Genomic DNA, 17,764 nt, shown 5'->3' on the forward strand with positions numbered 1-17,764 from the left:
CCAGCCTGTTTGGTGGCAAATAATAATTAGGCTGGTAGAGAATTGCCTTTTGGAAAACTCCCAGGGCTCCAGAATCAACCACCACCTTCACCAACACAGGAGGGGCTTGTGCGGATGCCTCCACCTGCACTTCTTTACTGGCAATATGACCAATCCAGATCTTTTAGAAGGCACAAACCCATAAGCAATCCTCTTAAATTTCCTTCTGAATGGATTTTTACACTGGACTTTTCTATGAACAATTTGGGGGGAAGTGTATTTATACAACCTGTTTCATATGATCAATTCAAAGGCAAATATCAAAGTACCATGAGCACTTTTAGACACTCCAAAATGTTAAAACTCTTGACTCCTAAAGCTACTATTCTTACACAGACAATATTAACTTGTTTTTCTGAAGCCAAGCAAGGAAATGAAAGTAAAACATTTCATATGTAGGAGGTATTATGTCAAATAAAAACTCACAGCATGGCTGAAGAACCACAGCGCGCTGCAGAGTAACTAAGCGGAACAAAGTACTTACTGCTATAGTGGATCCGTTTTTGCCAACTCCACCTGTGAAGATCACACCAAAGTAGTTTGTACAAGAGAATATGGTTCCTGCCACAGTACAGAGAGCTGGGAATATTTTCATCTGGATATTCAGTATTGGAATCTTAATGGAAGAGAGACAAGAAGTTAGGATACGCACAAGGAAGCCAAACTGGGATTAATACTTCTGGTGCACTCAAACACTCCACTTTCCAACACCACGTTTGCTTTTCTTTCTCTGCTACGCAGAGACTTAAATTTCTGTAAGGCACAGAGAAATATGTGTTTTTTCCCCCAATAATCCTTCCGTCAAGCTTTCCATAAAGCCAGGCTTATCTTCAGTTACCTGAAAAGAGCCACCGAAAGCAGAGAAGTGGACAGACAGCAAGAACTGGCTAGCTCAATCACCCAGCCAGCACAGGGAGGAGAAATGCAGCAGTCATCTTTTCTGAAGCTGCTTGTAAAACTCACGGCTGCAGCCCAAGGTCAAACTGGCCAAAGCAAGAGCTATTGGAGCTGGTGAAACAAAGTCCCTTAAACTGGATCCTATCTGAGAGGCAAGACCAGGGAAGCAGAGAGACATCAGACAAGTAATCTCAGTCAGCGAGCCAGGAGAGCAAGCAATGAGGTTGCTAGAGACCTGGACAATGAGCACAGGCTGGAGCTCTCTTCATTACTTAATAGCAGTGTTTCAAGAACAGGAGAAGCTACAACTGAAGAAAGAAGAGTTCAAAGTAACCAACAGGAAATACGTTATGGAAGCAAGTGTTTAGAGAGAACAACCCAAACCTTCCTGACTTTATACAACTACTAAACATCTTCACAGGCACTTAATTCAGGAACTGGAGTCACAGCACTCAAACTGAAGAAACACACATTGTTCCCCAACAGCAAGGGGTGCAACTACATACAGAAGCCCAGTGAGGTCAAGCTGTTTCTATTTCTCTTCAATTACACTCTCAGTGTAGCTTTTGGCAGGTAAAGATCATGAGTTCTCTATTGCATTCAGTAACAGCCTCTCTTTTCAGGGCACAATGAGGATGCAGAGCCAGCTTTAACCTTGCTCTTCGGCAGCCTACAGACCACCTCCCCAAATCACTGCCCTTGCAGGCTTCTGCCTGGCAGCTTTGGGACACTTGAGTGTATTTCTCCCTTGCTCAGGCTGCACTGTTACACCAAAAAACCTTTTCTGAAAGATTCTGAAGGAAGAATAATGACAAGTGACCAGGAGGCCACACTGCCACAGAGTCTAATCATTCACTGATGTTACAAGGCACAGGACTTCTCAAGGTCTTACACAGGAAGGTACCTGTGCTGCCCCCTGCTCCACAAACAGTGCTTGGGTATTTATTTAAAGAATAGGGTGATTTTGCTCTTCTACCAGAAGAACACCACAATGTCAAGCTTCATGGAGGAGTCAAAAAGACATTAAGCTTGACATTTCCCAAAGACAAGGGGAGTTTGCTGGGAAGAGCACCCTGTGAACTCCCAACTACCACTAACACATCTGAGAAGGATGCTCAGAAAAGGCAGAATCATCACAGAACCCCAGCCTGGTTTGTGTGAGAAGGGACCCTAAAGCTCCTCCAGTTCCAACCCCTGCCACAGGCAGGGACACCTTCCACTAGAGCAGGTTGCTCCAAGCCCCTGTGTCCAACCTGGCCTTGAACACTGCCAGGGATGGGGCAGCCACAGCTTCTCTGGGCACCCTGTGCCAGCGCCTCAGCACCCTCACAGGGAAGAGCTTCTGCCTCAGAGCTCATCTCAATCTCCCCTCTGGCACGTTAAAGCCATTCCCCTTGTCCTATCACCTCCTCAGAGAAGGAGGTGACCAACACTCTTCTAACTTATGATTTATTAACACTCTCCTTTTTGTTTCCACTAAAACTCCACCAGTGATGGGGTTTAGACTGCACTTACCCAGCAGAAATAATTAATGGGAAACAAAGCTCCATACAGAAATGTGGCAGAGGAAAGTCAAAGGAGAGGCATTAACAAGTCTAGCAGCTGCTAAATTGCTTTGCATACAAGATGGAACCAGCGAGGCCAAAAGTTGGAAGCAGCAAAGGCAAGAAAATATCATGGAGGGAAAAATAACCAAAATCTGAGTAGAGAGATAGAGAGAAATCCACCTACAAAACGGCACTGCAGCCCCTGACTTAAGAGGGCAGTACAAGGCAAGCCAGAAGAATTCCTTGTCTGGTATTCCATATGTCACTACAGTCCATTCAATTATTCCACCCTCCCTGGTGACTGCAGGGTTCCAGCAGCAGACAGATGCCTGCAGAACTTCCCAAGGCCATGTCAGTAATGCAGAAGAGTATCACAAGCCAAGTCTTCTGCAGGCAGATTATGTTCCCTGTTAAACCCTTTGAAGTTGATTACAAGAGAAAGGCCACACTGCACAGAAAGCTTCTGAGCACAGGTACAGCCTGGTAAAGGGAGCATCCCAAATTCTGTCTGGGAACAGGGCATGCATGTTAATAAAAGCAAGTGGCAGCAGGCAAAGAATGGACTAACAAGAGCTTGCCAGAGCCTGGATTAAAGCAAGTCCAGAATCGTTTGCCAGAAAACTCATGCCAGGCCTCCAGACCAGATGCCATCAGAGCTTTGTACAGCACAAACTGAGATTTAAGAAAATATATCTCATTAGGAAACAGTGAGGAAAAGAGCACAGCTAAGTGCTCATGGAAGCGGCAGTCAAGAGCACGGAAGAGACTCCACATCCACAAGGAGACACAGCAGACTCCTTCCTCCAGGAACTCCTCTTGGCCTGCTCAGAGTCCCAGGCACCACAAGCAGCTGGAGTGTTCTGGGGTCCTTCTGACAAGGCTGCTCTCAGCTGCAGTTCAGAGCTGTACGTACGCACGCTTCACCAGTCCCATCTGCAAGAGGAACAACAAAACCAAGGCCAAACCCAAGCTCACTTAATATTCATGAAGTGTTTGTGCTTTTAAAGCTTCTGTTCTGGAATAAACTTGAGTAATTGCAGCACTTTTCTCACGTCAAACAGAAAAACCCCTCTGTGCAATCAATGCATCAAACAAGTTGCACCTACACTTGCTCACTTTACTCACAGTTTCCAAATGAGGATCTCAGCTACAGCCATACTCACCATCCACAGAGATCACTCAGCTTCAGGGGTGTGCAAACAGCATTTTAACACCCTTTAAAGAGACTCTGCACTGGCAAAAAGCAGGAAGCCAGAAGAGAGACACACCAGGTCATGGGGGAAAGGAAAGCTCATGAAAGCAACTGACAAAACACACAGTTCTGCCTTCAGCCTGTTCAGGTTGTTTTGCTTTTCGCCTGTTAGCACAGGAAAGTGGAATGTTTGAGTATCCAACCGCATCTTATCCCATTATTCCCCCCGCCCCCAACACAACCAGATCAAAAATATCTAACCACTAATTTGCTGTTACATCAAATACAAAAGGACTGAGGAGGGAGAGGGGTGAGAAGGGGCTAGGGGATGTATTTTGCTCTGCAAGTAGTAAATAACATTTCTCTCTAAATAAACACACAATCTGCCATGTGGAACGACAAAGGGAAATTCCCAATTATGGGAAATCTCTCCATAATCCAACACCAACTTCAAAACAGCTTAATCTTCAGGGAGCTGACAGCTAAATGCTGCCACAACCCAGAACGAGATGGCAAGATCTTGCTGCAAAGGGGTTGTGTAATAGGTTATTTGAAAGGGTGATTTAAGTTGTTAGATACCACAAGGGAACAATTTCTAAGCTCACATCAACACCCCCTTGCACTGAATTGTGCCAGAGGTTGCTGTGGCAGCATTTCCCAGCCTTTTATTAAAAAGGGAAAAAGGAAACTGAGCACATGGATTGGGAAATCCCTATTTGTAATGCAGAATAAGAGCTGCATGGGGCCATTGGCCAAACGAACCTCTCTGGAAACATTTGGCACCAATAAACTGATTTGTAGCCTCATTTATTATAGAGTTTAGCATTAGTGCTATCCTCCTTTTCTGTCGATGGTATTTACTCTGCAGTTCACACAATTAATTGGGGGGTGGTTTTTTTTAAGCCTGAAGCACACGTAGCAAAATCAGGATAGCTAAAGTTAGCTCCTTTTCCTAGATATTCCCAATGTTAGAGGGTTCATTTCTCTGATTATATGAAGCAGATTAGAAATTCATCCATTTGGGGTGACACATTTCAGTAATTTTGGACCATCTCTTGGCTTCAGTGCAAATCAAGATTTCTTTATCCACCCTTAAGAACTGTGTTTCAAGTACACAAAAAGATCAATATTGAGGAAGAAAAACCTTCCAGGAAATCAGTGCTTTAGGTGTTACTTCCAGAATTACTATTTTTCTATTTATGTAGGTATATACTTTTCTCTGGACAATTTTGAGAGCCCAATGTGGCTTCTGTAATGCAAAGTCAATTTATACAGCCCACAAGCTGACGTGGCCTGCTGAGCCTATATAACACCTACAGGATCTATATGCAGCCAGCCCAGGATCAGCTTATTTAACTGGAGCCATGGAATGGGGGGGGTTGGAAGGGACCTTAAAGCTCATCCAGCTCCAACCCCTGCCACGGGCAGGGACACCTTCCGCTAGAGCAGGTTGCTCCAAGCCCCTGTGTCCAACCTGGCCTTGAACACTGCCAGGGATGGGGCAGCCACAGCTTCTCTGGGCACCCTGTGCCAGCGCCTCAGCGCACTCTTTTTTCTCCATACAGATACAAGTTGGCCACATTCAGGCCGAATTCTCTACTGACTGTCACCAGCTGCTCTCCAAAAGCTTCCCCCCATATCCTCAATCCAATTTAGTACTTTTCCTTGAGTACTAGGACTTTGATATTCACCCCAGTTCTGGCCAGCTCTGTCAAGGGAAGCTGGACATCACTGAAGGTACATTTAAGTTGGTGCAAGATCTGATAGTTTTCTACCTGCAAACACAAGCTACAAAATAATAACTTGGTTTAACAACTCAGGTAAAACCAGAACGCAGTTATTGCTGTGTGACCTATACTCAAGAATATATATTGCCATGTATGAGGAATATATATCCTTCCCCTCACAACTTCAGCTACATGCAGGTAGCTCTTCCAGGTGCCTATGAGATTACTCAAGAGGATAAAACAAGAACATGAACAAAATTACCAGAGATTGCCAAAAAGGTGGTCCTCCAATCACTGCCAGTAAATGCATGATAATTATGAAGATTTGTACTTCAGTCACATCAATTCTGATTAGGTACAAAAAGCCAAAAAGAAGCAAAATTATTCAAAGCCATTTCAAGGCAGTTATTTGCAAGCTCAGCAGCTCTGCTCTGTCATGCATGGTAGAAACCCTCCAAAATCAGGAGGAAATGAAGAGACAACATTTATAGATACTTTCAAATGCAAAAACCCATTTTAGTTTTGTTGTTAGACTCAAGAGCCTCACTTCTTGTTTGATTTCACAGTGCAATAAAAACCCCCTTTTGTCCAAAGGCACAGTTGGAACTTGAAGTGACCACTGCTGGCTGCAGAAATCAATATTCAGTTTTAACCTTGCCCACCAAAAAAATGAGAACTTATTTCAGATGGTAAAACTCAAGCTAGATATTTTTAATCCCTATTATATCCCTTTCCCTATTTTTTTAATATAAATATAAAAGGTACGTTGAGCTGCACTGCTAAAGATGACACAGTTCAGTCTCCAGCATGCAGCAAGAAGAGAAACCAGCTCTGGTGCTGGCACAGCCAGTGTGGTTTGCAGAAGGGCTAGAAGAAAAGCCTGAAGACTTTGTTTTAAAGGGCATGTAAAAGACTTGGTGCCAGCAAGAGGGAAAAGCAACTAAAATCCAACCCAGGGATAGAAGAAAAATACAAGCGAAACAAAGAGGATGGACTTGCTGGTGTTCTATATGAGGCTACAGAATACTATTCCATACTGGAGTAGTGGGTCAAAAATAATCCTTCAATCATCAGTTTGAAATACTTATAGCCTATTCCCCATCTCTAATGATACAGCTCGACCTGTAAGACTCAAAACTGCATCTTGCAAATACACACTTTGCTCATACAAAAACTCTGCTCATGTTATCCACTGCACAGGCACCAGGGAGTAATAGTCCAGGGTGGGGGTTTGTCTGCCTTATGAACTACAAGGCCATATAATTAAGTTTAAGATCAGATCAAGTTCTACCTCAAGTTCTCTCTACAGCCTTTGCTCCAGGTTTGCAGTGGATCCTCTCATTAGGGAATCTCATCTGGCCAAACTGTAATTCTGTTTCAGCAGCAGATCAATATGCACAAGGGATAATTATGAGGCTGCAGCTAATTCCCATGTAGAACATGCCCCAGAGCAGAAGAGAGCAGAAGGACAACTGTAGGCGGTGTTCAGTGCAACCTCTTATCTTGCTGTGGATGCTCTAAACATTGGCTGGTGCTTTCAGGAGGCTGTGAAAACCCAGCACCCACCTCCACTGGGCAATGTCACCTTTCCACCAGCCAAGAGACTTCCTGAACAACTCCCCAGGAGCAGGACATGCACCTATGGAACAAACAGCAGATCCACACAGGGTGGCACTGCTGACAGCAAGCAAACTGGAGACGGGGCACCCAACCCCGAGTATCACCACTGTGTCCTACCACTGCTCCCTCCCTTGTGAAGTACATAAGCAGTGAAGCAGCAAAGGGGAGAATAAAGGATAAAGAAGATAGGAGAGCAGCAACACCCACCACCCAGACTCTTAGCACGTAACATGTTTAGCCAAAGTTGTCAGAGGAGATCTAGAGAAGATTCCAGTAAGACAATTTCCTTTAGATATCTTTTCTTTCCACTACACCAAACCTGGAAATATGAGATGCACAGGAAAACCTCAGGGGTCTTCCTCTATTCAGAGCTGTTCAATAACAACCTCGTGGCAATCGGAGGGAAAAAATCCAGTTCCACAAAGAGGAAAGAATGTCCTAAAACATTCATCTTTTCAATCCTCATCCAAACAAGTTAAGCCATTGAGCCACCTTGAAAGGCAAAATAAAACTGCTCAACCATGCAAGGAGAGACTCACACAAACCATCTGATTAAATGCAAATTGCTTCCTCCCAGCTTTTGGAGTCAGCATGGAAATGTGTTTTCAGTGTGTCCAAGCGAGGAAGGGCTGAAGCAGCTCCATGAACCCACACAGGCTAAACAGGAATGTGTTTTAGCCTGTTCCACTACTTCTGTCAATGACCTAAAAGAACATAAAACAACTGAGAAAGTTCACAGAAACAGTGACTAATAGCTAACGGGGGGGGGGGGGGGGGGGGGGGGAACTCATTTACAGCTGTCCTTGGACAGTAAAACAGGTTTCTTTTGGCAGCAGTAATCTTAAAGCAAAATAAAGCCATCTACTTCCAAAAAACCTTTCAGATCATGAAAGACAAAGTGTTCTGAAAGCCAAGCTCTTACACCAAACAGAGCCCAAGCAAATGCATGGAAGCAGTGCCTGGATTCAGGTTAGGAAGAGAGCATTAGCTTCTTTACACAGCCCTGGTACCACCTTTGCTCCACTGCCCACAGCTCTGTCCTCCCCAGCCCCAATGGGATGGCACCAGGCAGCTGGGGAGGGTTCAGCCATGAACTGAAAGTGTGTTTGGTTAAAAAACTCCTCCCTGACTTGTATTTGTTCTGCAACGTGAGATTCCTATAATGAGGCTTAACTTCAGTTCTACACACCAAAGGGCTCCTTAAGACAGAAGATCAACTGAAGAGAAACTAACACCTAAACTATCAGCTAAATAAAGGATATTTTCTTAAAACCAAGGATGAAAAAGGACTGGGAACATCCTATGCTCATTAAAACCACTGTTAGATGACTTCAAAAGATGTGCTTGACACCAGTGGAGCTCATGCCTGATGCTAGAATCATCCAGTGAAGTTTCTTTGCAGAAGTCCAACAGCCACTACGTTGAAATCTAAGAATCCAGGAAACCTGAAATGCAGCTTTTCAAAGGAGACCACAAAAGGGAACAACATGTGGAAACAGAAGTTGGGTGAAAGGGAGAAGAGGCATGCTGTTCCTCTATTTGTTTAAGTGGAGTTTAAAACGACTGAGCAACTACAACATAAACTGGACCAAAACCATGCTGCTACTAAAAGGAGCAGTCGTCACCACTGGAGAAGTCACCACCTTCTCCCCCAAACCCATCTGCTCAGTCCCACTTCCCCTCGTGCCAGCACCACAGGCCCATGCCATCAGCTGGACTGGGCTATTGCCTTAGCTAAACTGATGCAGCCAAATAAAGAAGAAGAAAGGTTCCTGTCTCAGTTGCTGGCATATCACCTTTCCTTATCCTTTTTGTGTGGGCTCATGAATGACGCAAGCCCAAAGGTGAGGGCAGTGAACAAAGCTGTGCTGAGTCAAAGTGACTGTGCAGGTACAGACTGACCTGACAGGGAGAAAAGAGAAAGAATAAATGGGAACAAGTTAAGGCTTCTGAATGCGACACAGGCAGATAGCTACCAGCCTTCAAAGTCCTAAACAGCCCTTACACTTGAACATGGTAAAACAAGTGAAAGAATGCAATTAGAAAACAAAGCAACAGTGGTTTTGGCAACAAAGATCCTGAGCGAAGGTAGCGAAGGGTACTGCCTGGAAAGCGCCAACACATCCTGCAGCTTAGAGAACGTCCCTTGCTACTCTTTTAATGATTAACCTGTAGTTATGAATTGCTTCAAGGTAAAATGTGCTGGTAATAAAAAGATCCATAAATCGCCTCAGTCACTGTATTGCTTTTAAACTCTGGTAGCACTGGGAAGGTGCCTCAGAAAATGAAAGACAAAAGCAGGGCTGCAGGGAAAGTGGCTTAGCTCAGTTTGGACATAGACTGACTGAAGCCTTTCTGTACTCCCCATGCTGACCTTTTGAGGAATAATATATATAGCTTGCTCCAGTGGCTAGAGAAACTATTTGCAAAGCAGGGTGATAACATTCCTGCTTAAATAATACACAAATAGCACTATGGGTTTTTCCACATCAAGTTTCATTGCACACTGGAATGCCTCTTCCTACGAGAAGGACAACAGAAAAACTGGAGTATCTGATCATTTATCAACCAGGAGTAGGAAAATATTTTAGCTTCAGTGCAAAAGACAGGTACCATGAGGACAAAACCCCACAGCACTGGGAAAGGCCTTTGGTGCTGCAGCCCCCCCCGTTTATAACGAATGCACACCACCAGTAGCCTGGTACCATAAGCAGACCTGTAGGAAAGCAAAACCATTCCAGAGCAAGAAGGGATCAGCCTGATCAAAGGCTGATTCTATTTGTGTGTATTTACTTATTTAAATGCCACAGTGGACATCCTAAGAGCAAACGGATGCAAAGAGCCAGCAGTGTGAATTCTGCAGCTCCAGTAAGGGGGGTTCTTAAAGCCACTTAACTGGGATATTTTCAGCCATCACTTGAGCCACACTTCCCCAACCTGACAGTTTTCTGCCTCATGTTTCCTGACGAGCTGAGTTACATCAGCATTGCCCAAACAGTTTCTGTTGCTTGGCTGATGCAGCGACACAGTGCCCGATGTGCAGCAGATCCCTAACACCTATGAAATGAAGACAATGAAAGAAGCTGTTTCCCCCAAGACATGCCCACACTTCGGCAGATGGACATAAGGTTATTGTACCAGTTCCTCAGACACAAAGCAGTCTAGTTCCAAAGATCAAATAAACCAGGGACATTTTCATCTGTTGGAAAATAAACAAGAAGACCCTGAAGTGAGTTTTTAAGATCATTGGGAACATCCAGGCAAAGAACTAAAGAACAAAGCTCAGACACTGAAGACAAAGCACAAAGAACCCAGACTCAATATTTTAACAAACTAAGAGTGCCAAGACAGAACATCCAATTGCAAGGCTGGGAGAAACACTGAAAATGACCCTGGAAAACACTGATTCTGCAGCAAACTGATGTTCGGAAGAAATAATAAGCAGCAGCTCTGCAGAGCTGAAGACAGCAAAGCAGGGATGAGGTCAAGCAATGGTGACACTGCGCCGGCTGCCTTTGGGAACTGAGGGTGTAAACAAGAATATCCGAGTGGTTTAATTCAGATAAAATCAGGGAAGCATAAAAACTGGGAGCTTTAACATACACATTTCACCCCTTGCTGCCTGAATTCACCAGACAGCAGAATGCCTCCAGAGCTTCAGGAGACATCCTCCTCTCGCAGCAAGGCTGCCGTGGGTTTTACTGCACACAGTGCACACATTCTGCTCTCTGAACCTACCCTTCCTTGTCCCAACAAACTTGAACACAGATTACTTGCTAGTTCACAGACTACTGTAGTTTTCTGATGTAATAGATTACCAGGAACATTGTTTTAACACTTTCTTTCTCGGAAAAGCCTGTGTATTCTCCAGATTCAATCATAAACACTTTCATTTGCAATTCCTCCCTATGGTTGTGCTCAGCTGTATTGGAACTGCTTAATTCTGGTCTTTGAAAAGAACACCAAAATGGGAGGTAGAACACAAGTCACATTCCAGCAGCACAAGTACTGAAGGGTGCCCTTGCAGAGCTGCAGGAGGAGGGAGGCAGGGCTGAAGCCCTTTAACTTGAAATGGGTGTGGAATTCTAGAGTAAACCTGTTTTAACTTGATTCCCATAATCTTGTTTTCAGGTTCTTTTAAATGATTCCTCCGTAGGCTAAAGACATAAGCAAACTTCAGTCACAATTATAAGAACATTTTTTCCCCTCCTTTATGACTAAAAAGCCAAACTGCCCAGCACAAGGTGTAACTGCAGTGCAGGATTTTAAGCTCTTCATTTTAAGCTCTATTTTGCCCGCTCAGGTAGTGTTTTCAAGATGGGGCTATATCATTATACCTTCTCATTACAAACCTAGGTCACGCTATCAGATGAAAACCAGCATGAATATTCATATCCTGTGGCTTACTCAACTCAGAGAGGGTGCAATCCTGACATCAAACTACCACCCGACCTCAAACTGCGTAAAATAAGCGAGATGCTTTGTGTGTTCCAAGTGACTTCAAAGCAGTAGCATCCTTGTTTATTAGTTAAGACTTAAAGATGCCCGGAGGTATCTGAAACTATAAGAATTTAAGATGATTAAGTCTATTCTGTATTTCAGTATGCCTAAAAACTGGGTAAAATTAGTGTGCATGAGGGGACTTGTCACAAGCGAACACTTTACATTCTGCTGCCGGAGCAGAAGTGGCTGAATGCTCTGCCTGCCTCATCCAAGCACTGAATTTACTGGGAAAACAGACTTCTTGGATGGCAAAGGCATCCATCCCAAGCATGGAGCCCACAGGTGGGATCAACAGACCAGCATCACCACCACCTCCAGGTCACCTCTGCAGAGAATCCCAACTCCTCCCTCTCCTCCATTCCATGGCAATTTGTCCTCACCCATTTTAAACAATCCCCTTTCACTCCAGAACTGGAGTTGTTCCTCTCACATCACAATCACTCCAAGGGGGGACTCTGGAAGTCTCTCAATGTTTTGGTACTATGGGATTTTTTTTTTTCCCCCTGGTGACTTCTTGGGCAGAGTCATCATGTTATTATCACAACAGGCTAAAATCTTGATGAAGCTCTTCCTTCCTTCACATCACTGCGTGCTCCATTTCCTGACGCTGACAGTTCCAGCCTTTCAGAGACTGTCAACAAAGTATTTAGAAGCTATGTCATCTGCCTGCCTTCAGAGCACACCTACCAGGACCTGGCTCACACGGTCAGAGGCAGCCAGTGGGTACCACACCACATATTGTTGGGTCTAGAGCAGAGCTGGGAGTTAAGGATTCTTTTTAACAGCCCCACAGAATAGAATCAGTGGGGTTGGAAAAGAGCTTTAAGCTCATCCAGTCCAACCCTGCCCCAGCACTGCCAAGGCCACCACTAACCCATGGCACTGAGGCCTCGGACACATGGGGTGTGAACACTTGCAGGGACGATGACTCCAGCACTGCCCTGGGCAGCCTGTTCCAATGCCTGAGCACCCTTTGGGGAAGGAATTGTTCCTCATCTCCATCTAAACCTCCCCTGGCGCAGCTTGAGGCCGTTTCTTCTTGTCCCATCCCTTGGTCCTTGGGAGCAGAGACCAGCCCCCTCCTGGCTCCATCCTCCTCATGAAAGCAGAGGTTTCGCTGAACCACTGCATGAAACAGAACAACATCATCATCATCTGCATCCCTGCGAGTTAACAGAGGGTATGTAAAGAAATCACCAAAAAAAGAAAAATCACCTCAGTTTTATTTACAATCTGATGCAGTTCTAAAGGCAGCTGTTGAAAAGCTCCTCTTATATCCTCAAATACCTCAAAGGAAACTCTTAGTCAATAATCCAGTAACTATGAGAGATTTCAAGGAACCAACTTTTAACAATGCTACTTTATTTAGCAGGGATGACCCAACCTATATAGACTGTATTAAAAAAAGCTGAAATAAGGAAGAGAAAGTCCTTTCCAAGAGCAGTAAACCAGAGTGGAGAAGGATGTATTTAGCACAGCCATAAGGAAAAGCACTTTGAAAATAGAGACAACCAGGAAATGAAGTTACTTCATGATGAAGCTACAAGTACAGTTAAGTGACTGCATGGATGAAGTGGCAGAGTTCAGAACAGGCATTTTTAACCAGTGACCAGTGACTTTCAGCTCTTGCACAGTTTAGAGTTCCCTGAACTAAACAAGCAACTCTTTTTTTCTGGTGGGAAGGCATTTAAACAGCAGCAACAAAAAGGTTTATACAGTTCCAACTAACCCTGGTTATCTGTTAGGTGAAGCCAAAACTGTGACAAAATAGAAAGAAATGTTTAAAGGAAGTTTTGCTGGTTTTCAGGCAGGTTTTTGCTTTGTTTCCAAGTAAAAACCTGATGCTTTCAAAGAGCTTCATTGTCAGCTCAGAGTTTTACTGCTCATTCATACTTTGCCAACATTTTCTCCCCACCTTGTATTAAAGCACTTGTGAAATACCCTTAGAAAGATGCTTTTTACACCAGCCCCTACGTGCATGACAAAGGTGCTGCCTCTGCTTAGTCCATGCCATTGCTTGCCAGGGAGCATTAACGTTGGCTTTACCGTGTAGTTCCAGACCCAGGGCCCCAGAGCTGCAGTGAGGAGCTGGATTGCTACTGTACAGAGCACAGACTCCGTAACATCAAATCTGGGTGAGGGAAAGAAAATTCACACAACAGTTTCCTGAGCACTTGGGTTACGTGGAGCCATGCGGATGGATCTGCAGTCACGGCGTAAAGAACAAACCCCAGACAACCACTGAGCTCAATAACAGCGAGATACATTCAAAGGTAGGTCAGAGGAAGGGAATTAAGGACCATAAAAAAAATGAGGGTATTAATGAATTCAAACTATGGTGACCCACACAGCATTTACACACTTAAAAATTCAATTCAGAGCTTCTGCAATTGACAGGTTTAAGTAATGCTCCAACACAAGGGCAAGCACCAACATCAGAGTATGCATGAGGAAACCAACTGAAATCCCTTGCTCTGAGTCACAGCAAACAAAACCCACGATCAGACCCAATCCAGGACCTCTCATCTCCCTCATACCTCCTGCTCCTATCTCCAAATGACACTGAATACAGGAATTCTTCATCTAAAGGTGCTATTGATTGTTTTTTGCAGAGCAGAAGCAGAGTGCAGTTCACTTTGCCACCTCTGAGGGTAAGCAGGAGGTTATAGCTCCCTCCTCACACAGCTTCTTGGCAAATAATGCTGAAAGAAGTCAAGTGAGCTCTGGACCCTGTCTCAGGAGTAATGGAATTCCATTCTGTATAGATTTCTTCTCACCCCTGACAGAAAAGGATGAAGGAATATGCTGTAGCCACAGAGCCACAACTGCTACACATACTCCTTATAAAAGCTATAAATCTGCATTTTTACCATAACTAGAACATTTTAAAGTGTGATCAAATTCAACTTCTATCAAACCATCTTGTTAAAGATGGTATTTCAGCCATCACAGAGCTGCTGTTTCTTGCAGTGTTTATCAGATAAGCCTGGTGCAGAAGCACACAGACTGTCAGCCAGTAACCCCCCAGCTGATTAAAAAGGTGCATCAAAGCAGCAAGCTCCATCAGGGTGATCATGCTGAACTTTAAGTGCAGGAATAGTGTGCAGCTCAGTGCCTGATGAGGGAACACTGAACTGCAGCCCGACAGCATTCCCAGTTTAATCATCACAGCAAGTAGTATGGTCTATAGTTAGAAAAGGCAATATTTGGTGTTTTAGAATCATAGAATGGTTTGGGTTGGAAAGGACTCCAAGATCATCCAGTTCCAACCCCCTGCCATGGGCAGGGACACCTCACACTAGACCATGACACCCAAGGCTCTGTCCAACCTGGCCTTGAACACTGCCAGGGATGGAGCATTCACCACTTCTTGGGGTGACCTGTGCCAGTGCCTCAGCACCCTCACAGGGAAGAACTTCTCCCTTACATCTAACCTGAACTTCCTGTTTCAGTTTGAATCCATCGCCCCTTGTCCTATCGCTCCAGTCCCTGATGAAGGTCCCTCTCCAGCATCCTTGTAGCACCCTTCAGACACTGGAAGCTGCTCTGAGGTCTCCACACGCAGCTTCTCTCCTCCAGGCTGAACAGCCCCAATGTTCTCAGCCTGGCTCCATACGGGAGGTGCTCCAGCCCCCTGATTATCATAGTTTTAGGGCATACAGGAAGAGAAAGTCTCATGTACAAACACAGCTTTGGTAGAGCACAATGTCTTCTTTTTCCTGTGTTATTCTTTTTCCAAGTGAGTATTTGGAATTCAGACATGGATTCATTTTTTTTAAACATTATTCAGGAAAGTTTCAGAGGGGGCCCTTGACCTTGGCATGTGCTTAACTCTACTGAGATGTTGGCAGTCACAATGGAGTGACAAGTCTTACTTTGCATGCTGTCTGCTCTGCTGAGCTCCCTTGTCAAGCTGGTGAGAGGCCGGAGCCAGTTACCGCACAACGGATTACTCCCACATCCAGCACATGCTCCTGTCAGCGCTAATTTATGGAGCATATTCCACAGGCAATCTTTAGAACGTTCTGTTTGATTAAACAAGCCATTAGACTTGACAGGGGCCACCAGTGCCTCGAGTTTGGGAGTTCAGAGACAGCTGCAGTTGGCTCTTGCCTCATCCAGAATGAGGAGCTGAAAGGACTGAATTCAGAGTTGAGAGATTTCCTAAGAGTGAACCAAGAACAACAGGAAACAGACACTTACACTGGAGTCAGTCGAGCCAATCACTACCAACAGAGCTGATCCAATGCAGCTTCTTTTTAATACTGTGGGAAACTAAGGGGGGTGTTTAAGCACCATCCTCCTCCCCAACATAGAGAATTCCCTGCAACAGTCGCATGTAACAAGACACAGCAGACAGGAAAACCACTCTTGCCTCAACAGAAAACAGAAGTTATGAGGCTGGAAAACTCAAGGGGATGCATCTACTATTTAATACTCTGTGTAGCAGCACTCTGGTCTGAGAAATGATGATCCTTCCATCTGTCTCACCCGTATCTACTAAGCGTGCAAGTGGGATTACTCAGGCTGGGCAACAAACTGTGAATCTGAGCATGAGACAAAGGGCTGTTTTCTTAAGGGAACCACTGCAGCAAGAAAAGAATGTTCATCATCACAACACAAGAGAAAAGCCCAAGAGCCACATGCTGGAAGTCCAAATGCTTAGTTTGAAAGGTTATTACAGAGTTTCATCTTAACTCGTTCCAATCCAGCCTTCACTTGGATGTAGTGAAATACAACTAGATGAATAAAACAAACTGTCTGGAACTGAGTACATGACTTAAAACTGTTGCCAGCTACAGGAAATTCATGTTGAGGTAAAAATATTAAAAGTGAACCATAAGCTTTTCTCCTTTCCAAACTTAGGTTCGGAGTTTCAGAGGTCAGACCACAGCCACACACCTCACCTCATCACGCTGGAGCTCACTGGTTCAGAGCAAGAACATCTTCCAGTGATAAAGGCAGAAAGACCAGCAGCAGCATCCCTGCACATGACCACTGTGTCTTGGTTTAAAACACTGTTAAGGGACTTGTCAGAGGGAAAGGAGGAGGAGGATCACGATGTGGAAATCCCCCCTCGGCATTTACATCAGCCCTCAGCAGTCTCAGCTGTATGCACTATCACTGGAGCAATACATATGTTCATACATATTCATGACACACACCAAGCACTTCAGAAGTGCTGGCGGGTGGCAGTGAGGGACTGAGCACGCAGAAAGCAGGTTGCAAGCAGCAAACTTAACACCTACCACAAGGAGCCTTCAGCACATACTTCTTGCGAGTGTAGAGAAACCAATTCCCCCCTGAGATCCAGAAAGGCTCTACTGAGCTTCAAGTTTTCCTCTGCAAATAACCAAGGTGTTAAAAGTTCTTCAAGAACTGTTGGGAAAACTCACAAAAATGGAAAGTTTTAAGCCCTGTAATCATGGGGATTACAGCCTTATCTCCTACCCTGGTCCTGAGATCCTGAAGCTGTTCCCAAGAACTCCGTGTGCTAAACTGACTTGGAAGGCTTCCATCTCTGTATTTGGATATCTGGTGTTAATTGCTTGTCCAAGGCATCACACTAACTCCTTTTCTGCTCCCTGCTACAGAGGAAGGCTTCATTTGAGCTGCTTTCTGAAGTACAGCCTCCTTTCCTAACCTCTCCTTTACACCTCAGTGGTAGCACTGGCAAGAGGGCTTAAAAGATGAACCACATTAACCTTCTTCCATCCTTAACCAACCCATTATCAAGGGGGCTCTTGCCTGTGTACAGCTGCTACAGTGTCACTGAACAAGAATGTTCCCCCAAATTGTCCAGCATTCCTCAGGAATTGCTGCTTTGTTAAACAGTTGAATTCTTTTGCTTTCTCTGGGGACTCTTTCTCAAAACAGTGAGGTAGTAGTTTTAACTTCCCAGTTGTATGAAAGCTGGTAAGAACTGATCCTTCCTCCCAGGGTTTGCTGATATGCCTTTAGGAAGCATCCTTGGAAACTCCATCTCATTGTGTCTGTATATATTTACTATCACCAACTTTCCATATTACAATTAAGAAAGGTTGGAATAAACCAGATACTGCATGAACTCATAGCGAAGTGCTGGAGACCAGAGTGCAGCAACACCCTCACGTCTCTGGGTAGACCCTTGATGAATGCCCACTGGGTCTTTAAAAGATGATTTAGCACTTCCCCCCAGGCCAGCATGGCCAAGAGCACAAGGTCTCAACCTGTGCAGTGCCATGTCTCATGTCTCCCAG

The 17,764-nt window shown here is 44.7% G+C and overlaps 1 protein-coding gene and 1 long non-coding RNA gene across 4 annotated transcripts in view; both read right to left on the reverse strand.

Annotated features, from left to right (window-relative positions):
- Positions 1–17,764, reverse strand: part of CEPT1 (choline/ethanolamine phosphotransferase 1) — a 31,694-nt gene that overhangs the window by 3,522 nt on the left and 10,408 nt on the right. For 2 of the 3 annotated variants that reach the window (XM_030473482.1, XM_030473483.1), the window contains exons 5-6: positions 5,665–5,749; positions 524–655 (exon numbers count right to left, since the gene is read on the reverse strand). In XM_030473482.1, the coding sequence (XP_030329342.1) occupies positions 524–655; positions 5,665–5,749 (217 nt within the window). Of the gene's footprint in view, positions 1–523; positions 656–5,664; positions 5,750–13,571; positions 13,657–17,764 lie in introns of all 3 variants that reach the window. The other variant, XM_030473484.1, reaches the window with a different exon arrangement.
- LOC115602388 lies at positions 2,382–5,071 on the reverse strand. The gene is made up of 2 exons (XR_003989655.1): positions 3,647–5,071; positions 2,382–3,416 (listed from the first exon to the last, which is right to left on the reverse strand). It is a non-coding gene; the product is annotated as an uncharacterized LOC115602388 (long non-coding RNA).

The sequence above is a fragment of the Strigops habroptila genome, chromosome 18 (assembly GCF_004027225.2).
Source record: "Strigops habroptila isolate Jane chromosome 18, bStrHab1.2.pri, whole genome shotgun sequence".
In the NCBI taxonomy this organism is placed as follows: Eukaryota; Metazoa; Chordata; class Aves; order Psittaciformes; family Psittacidae; genus Strigops; species Strigops habroptila.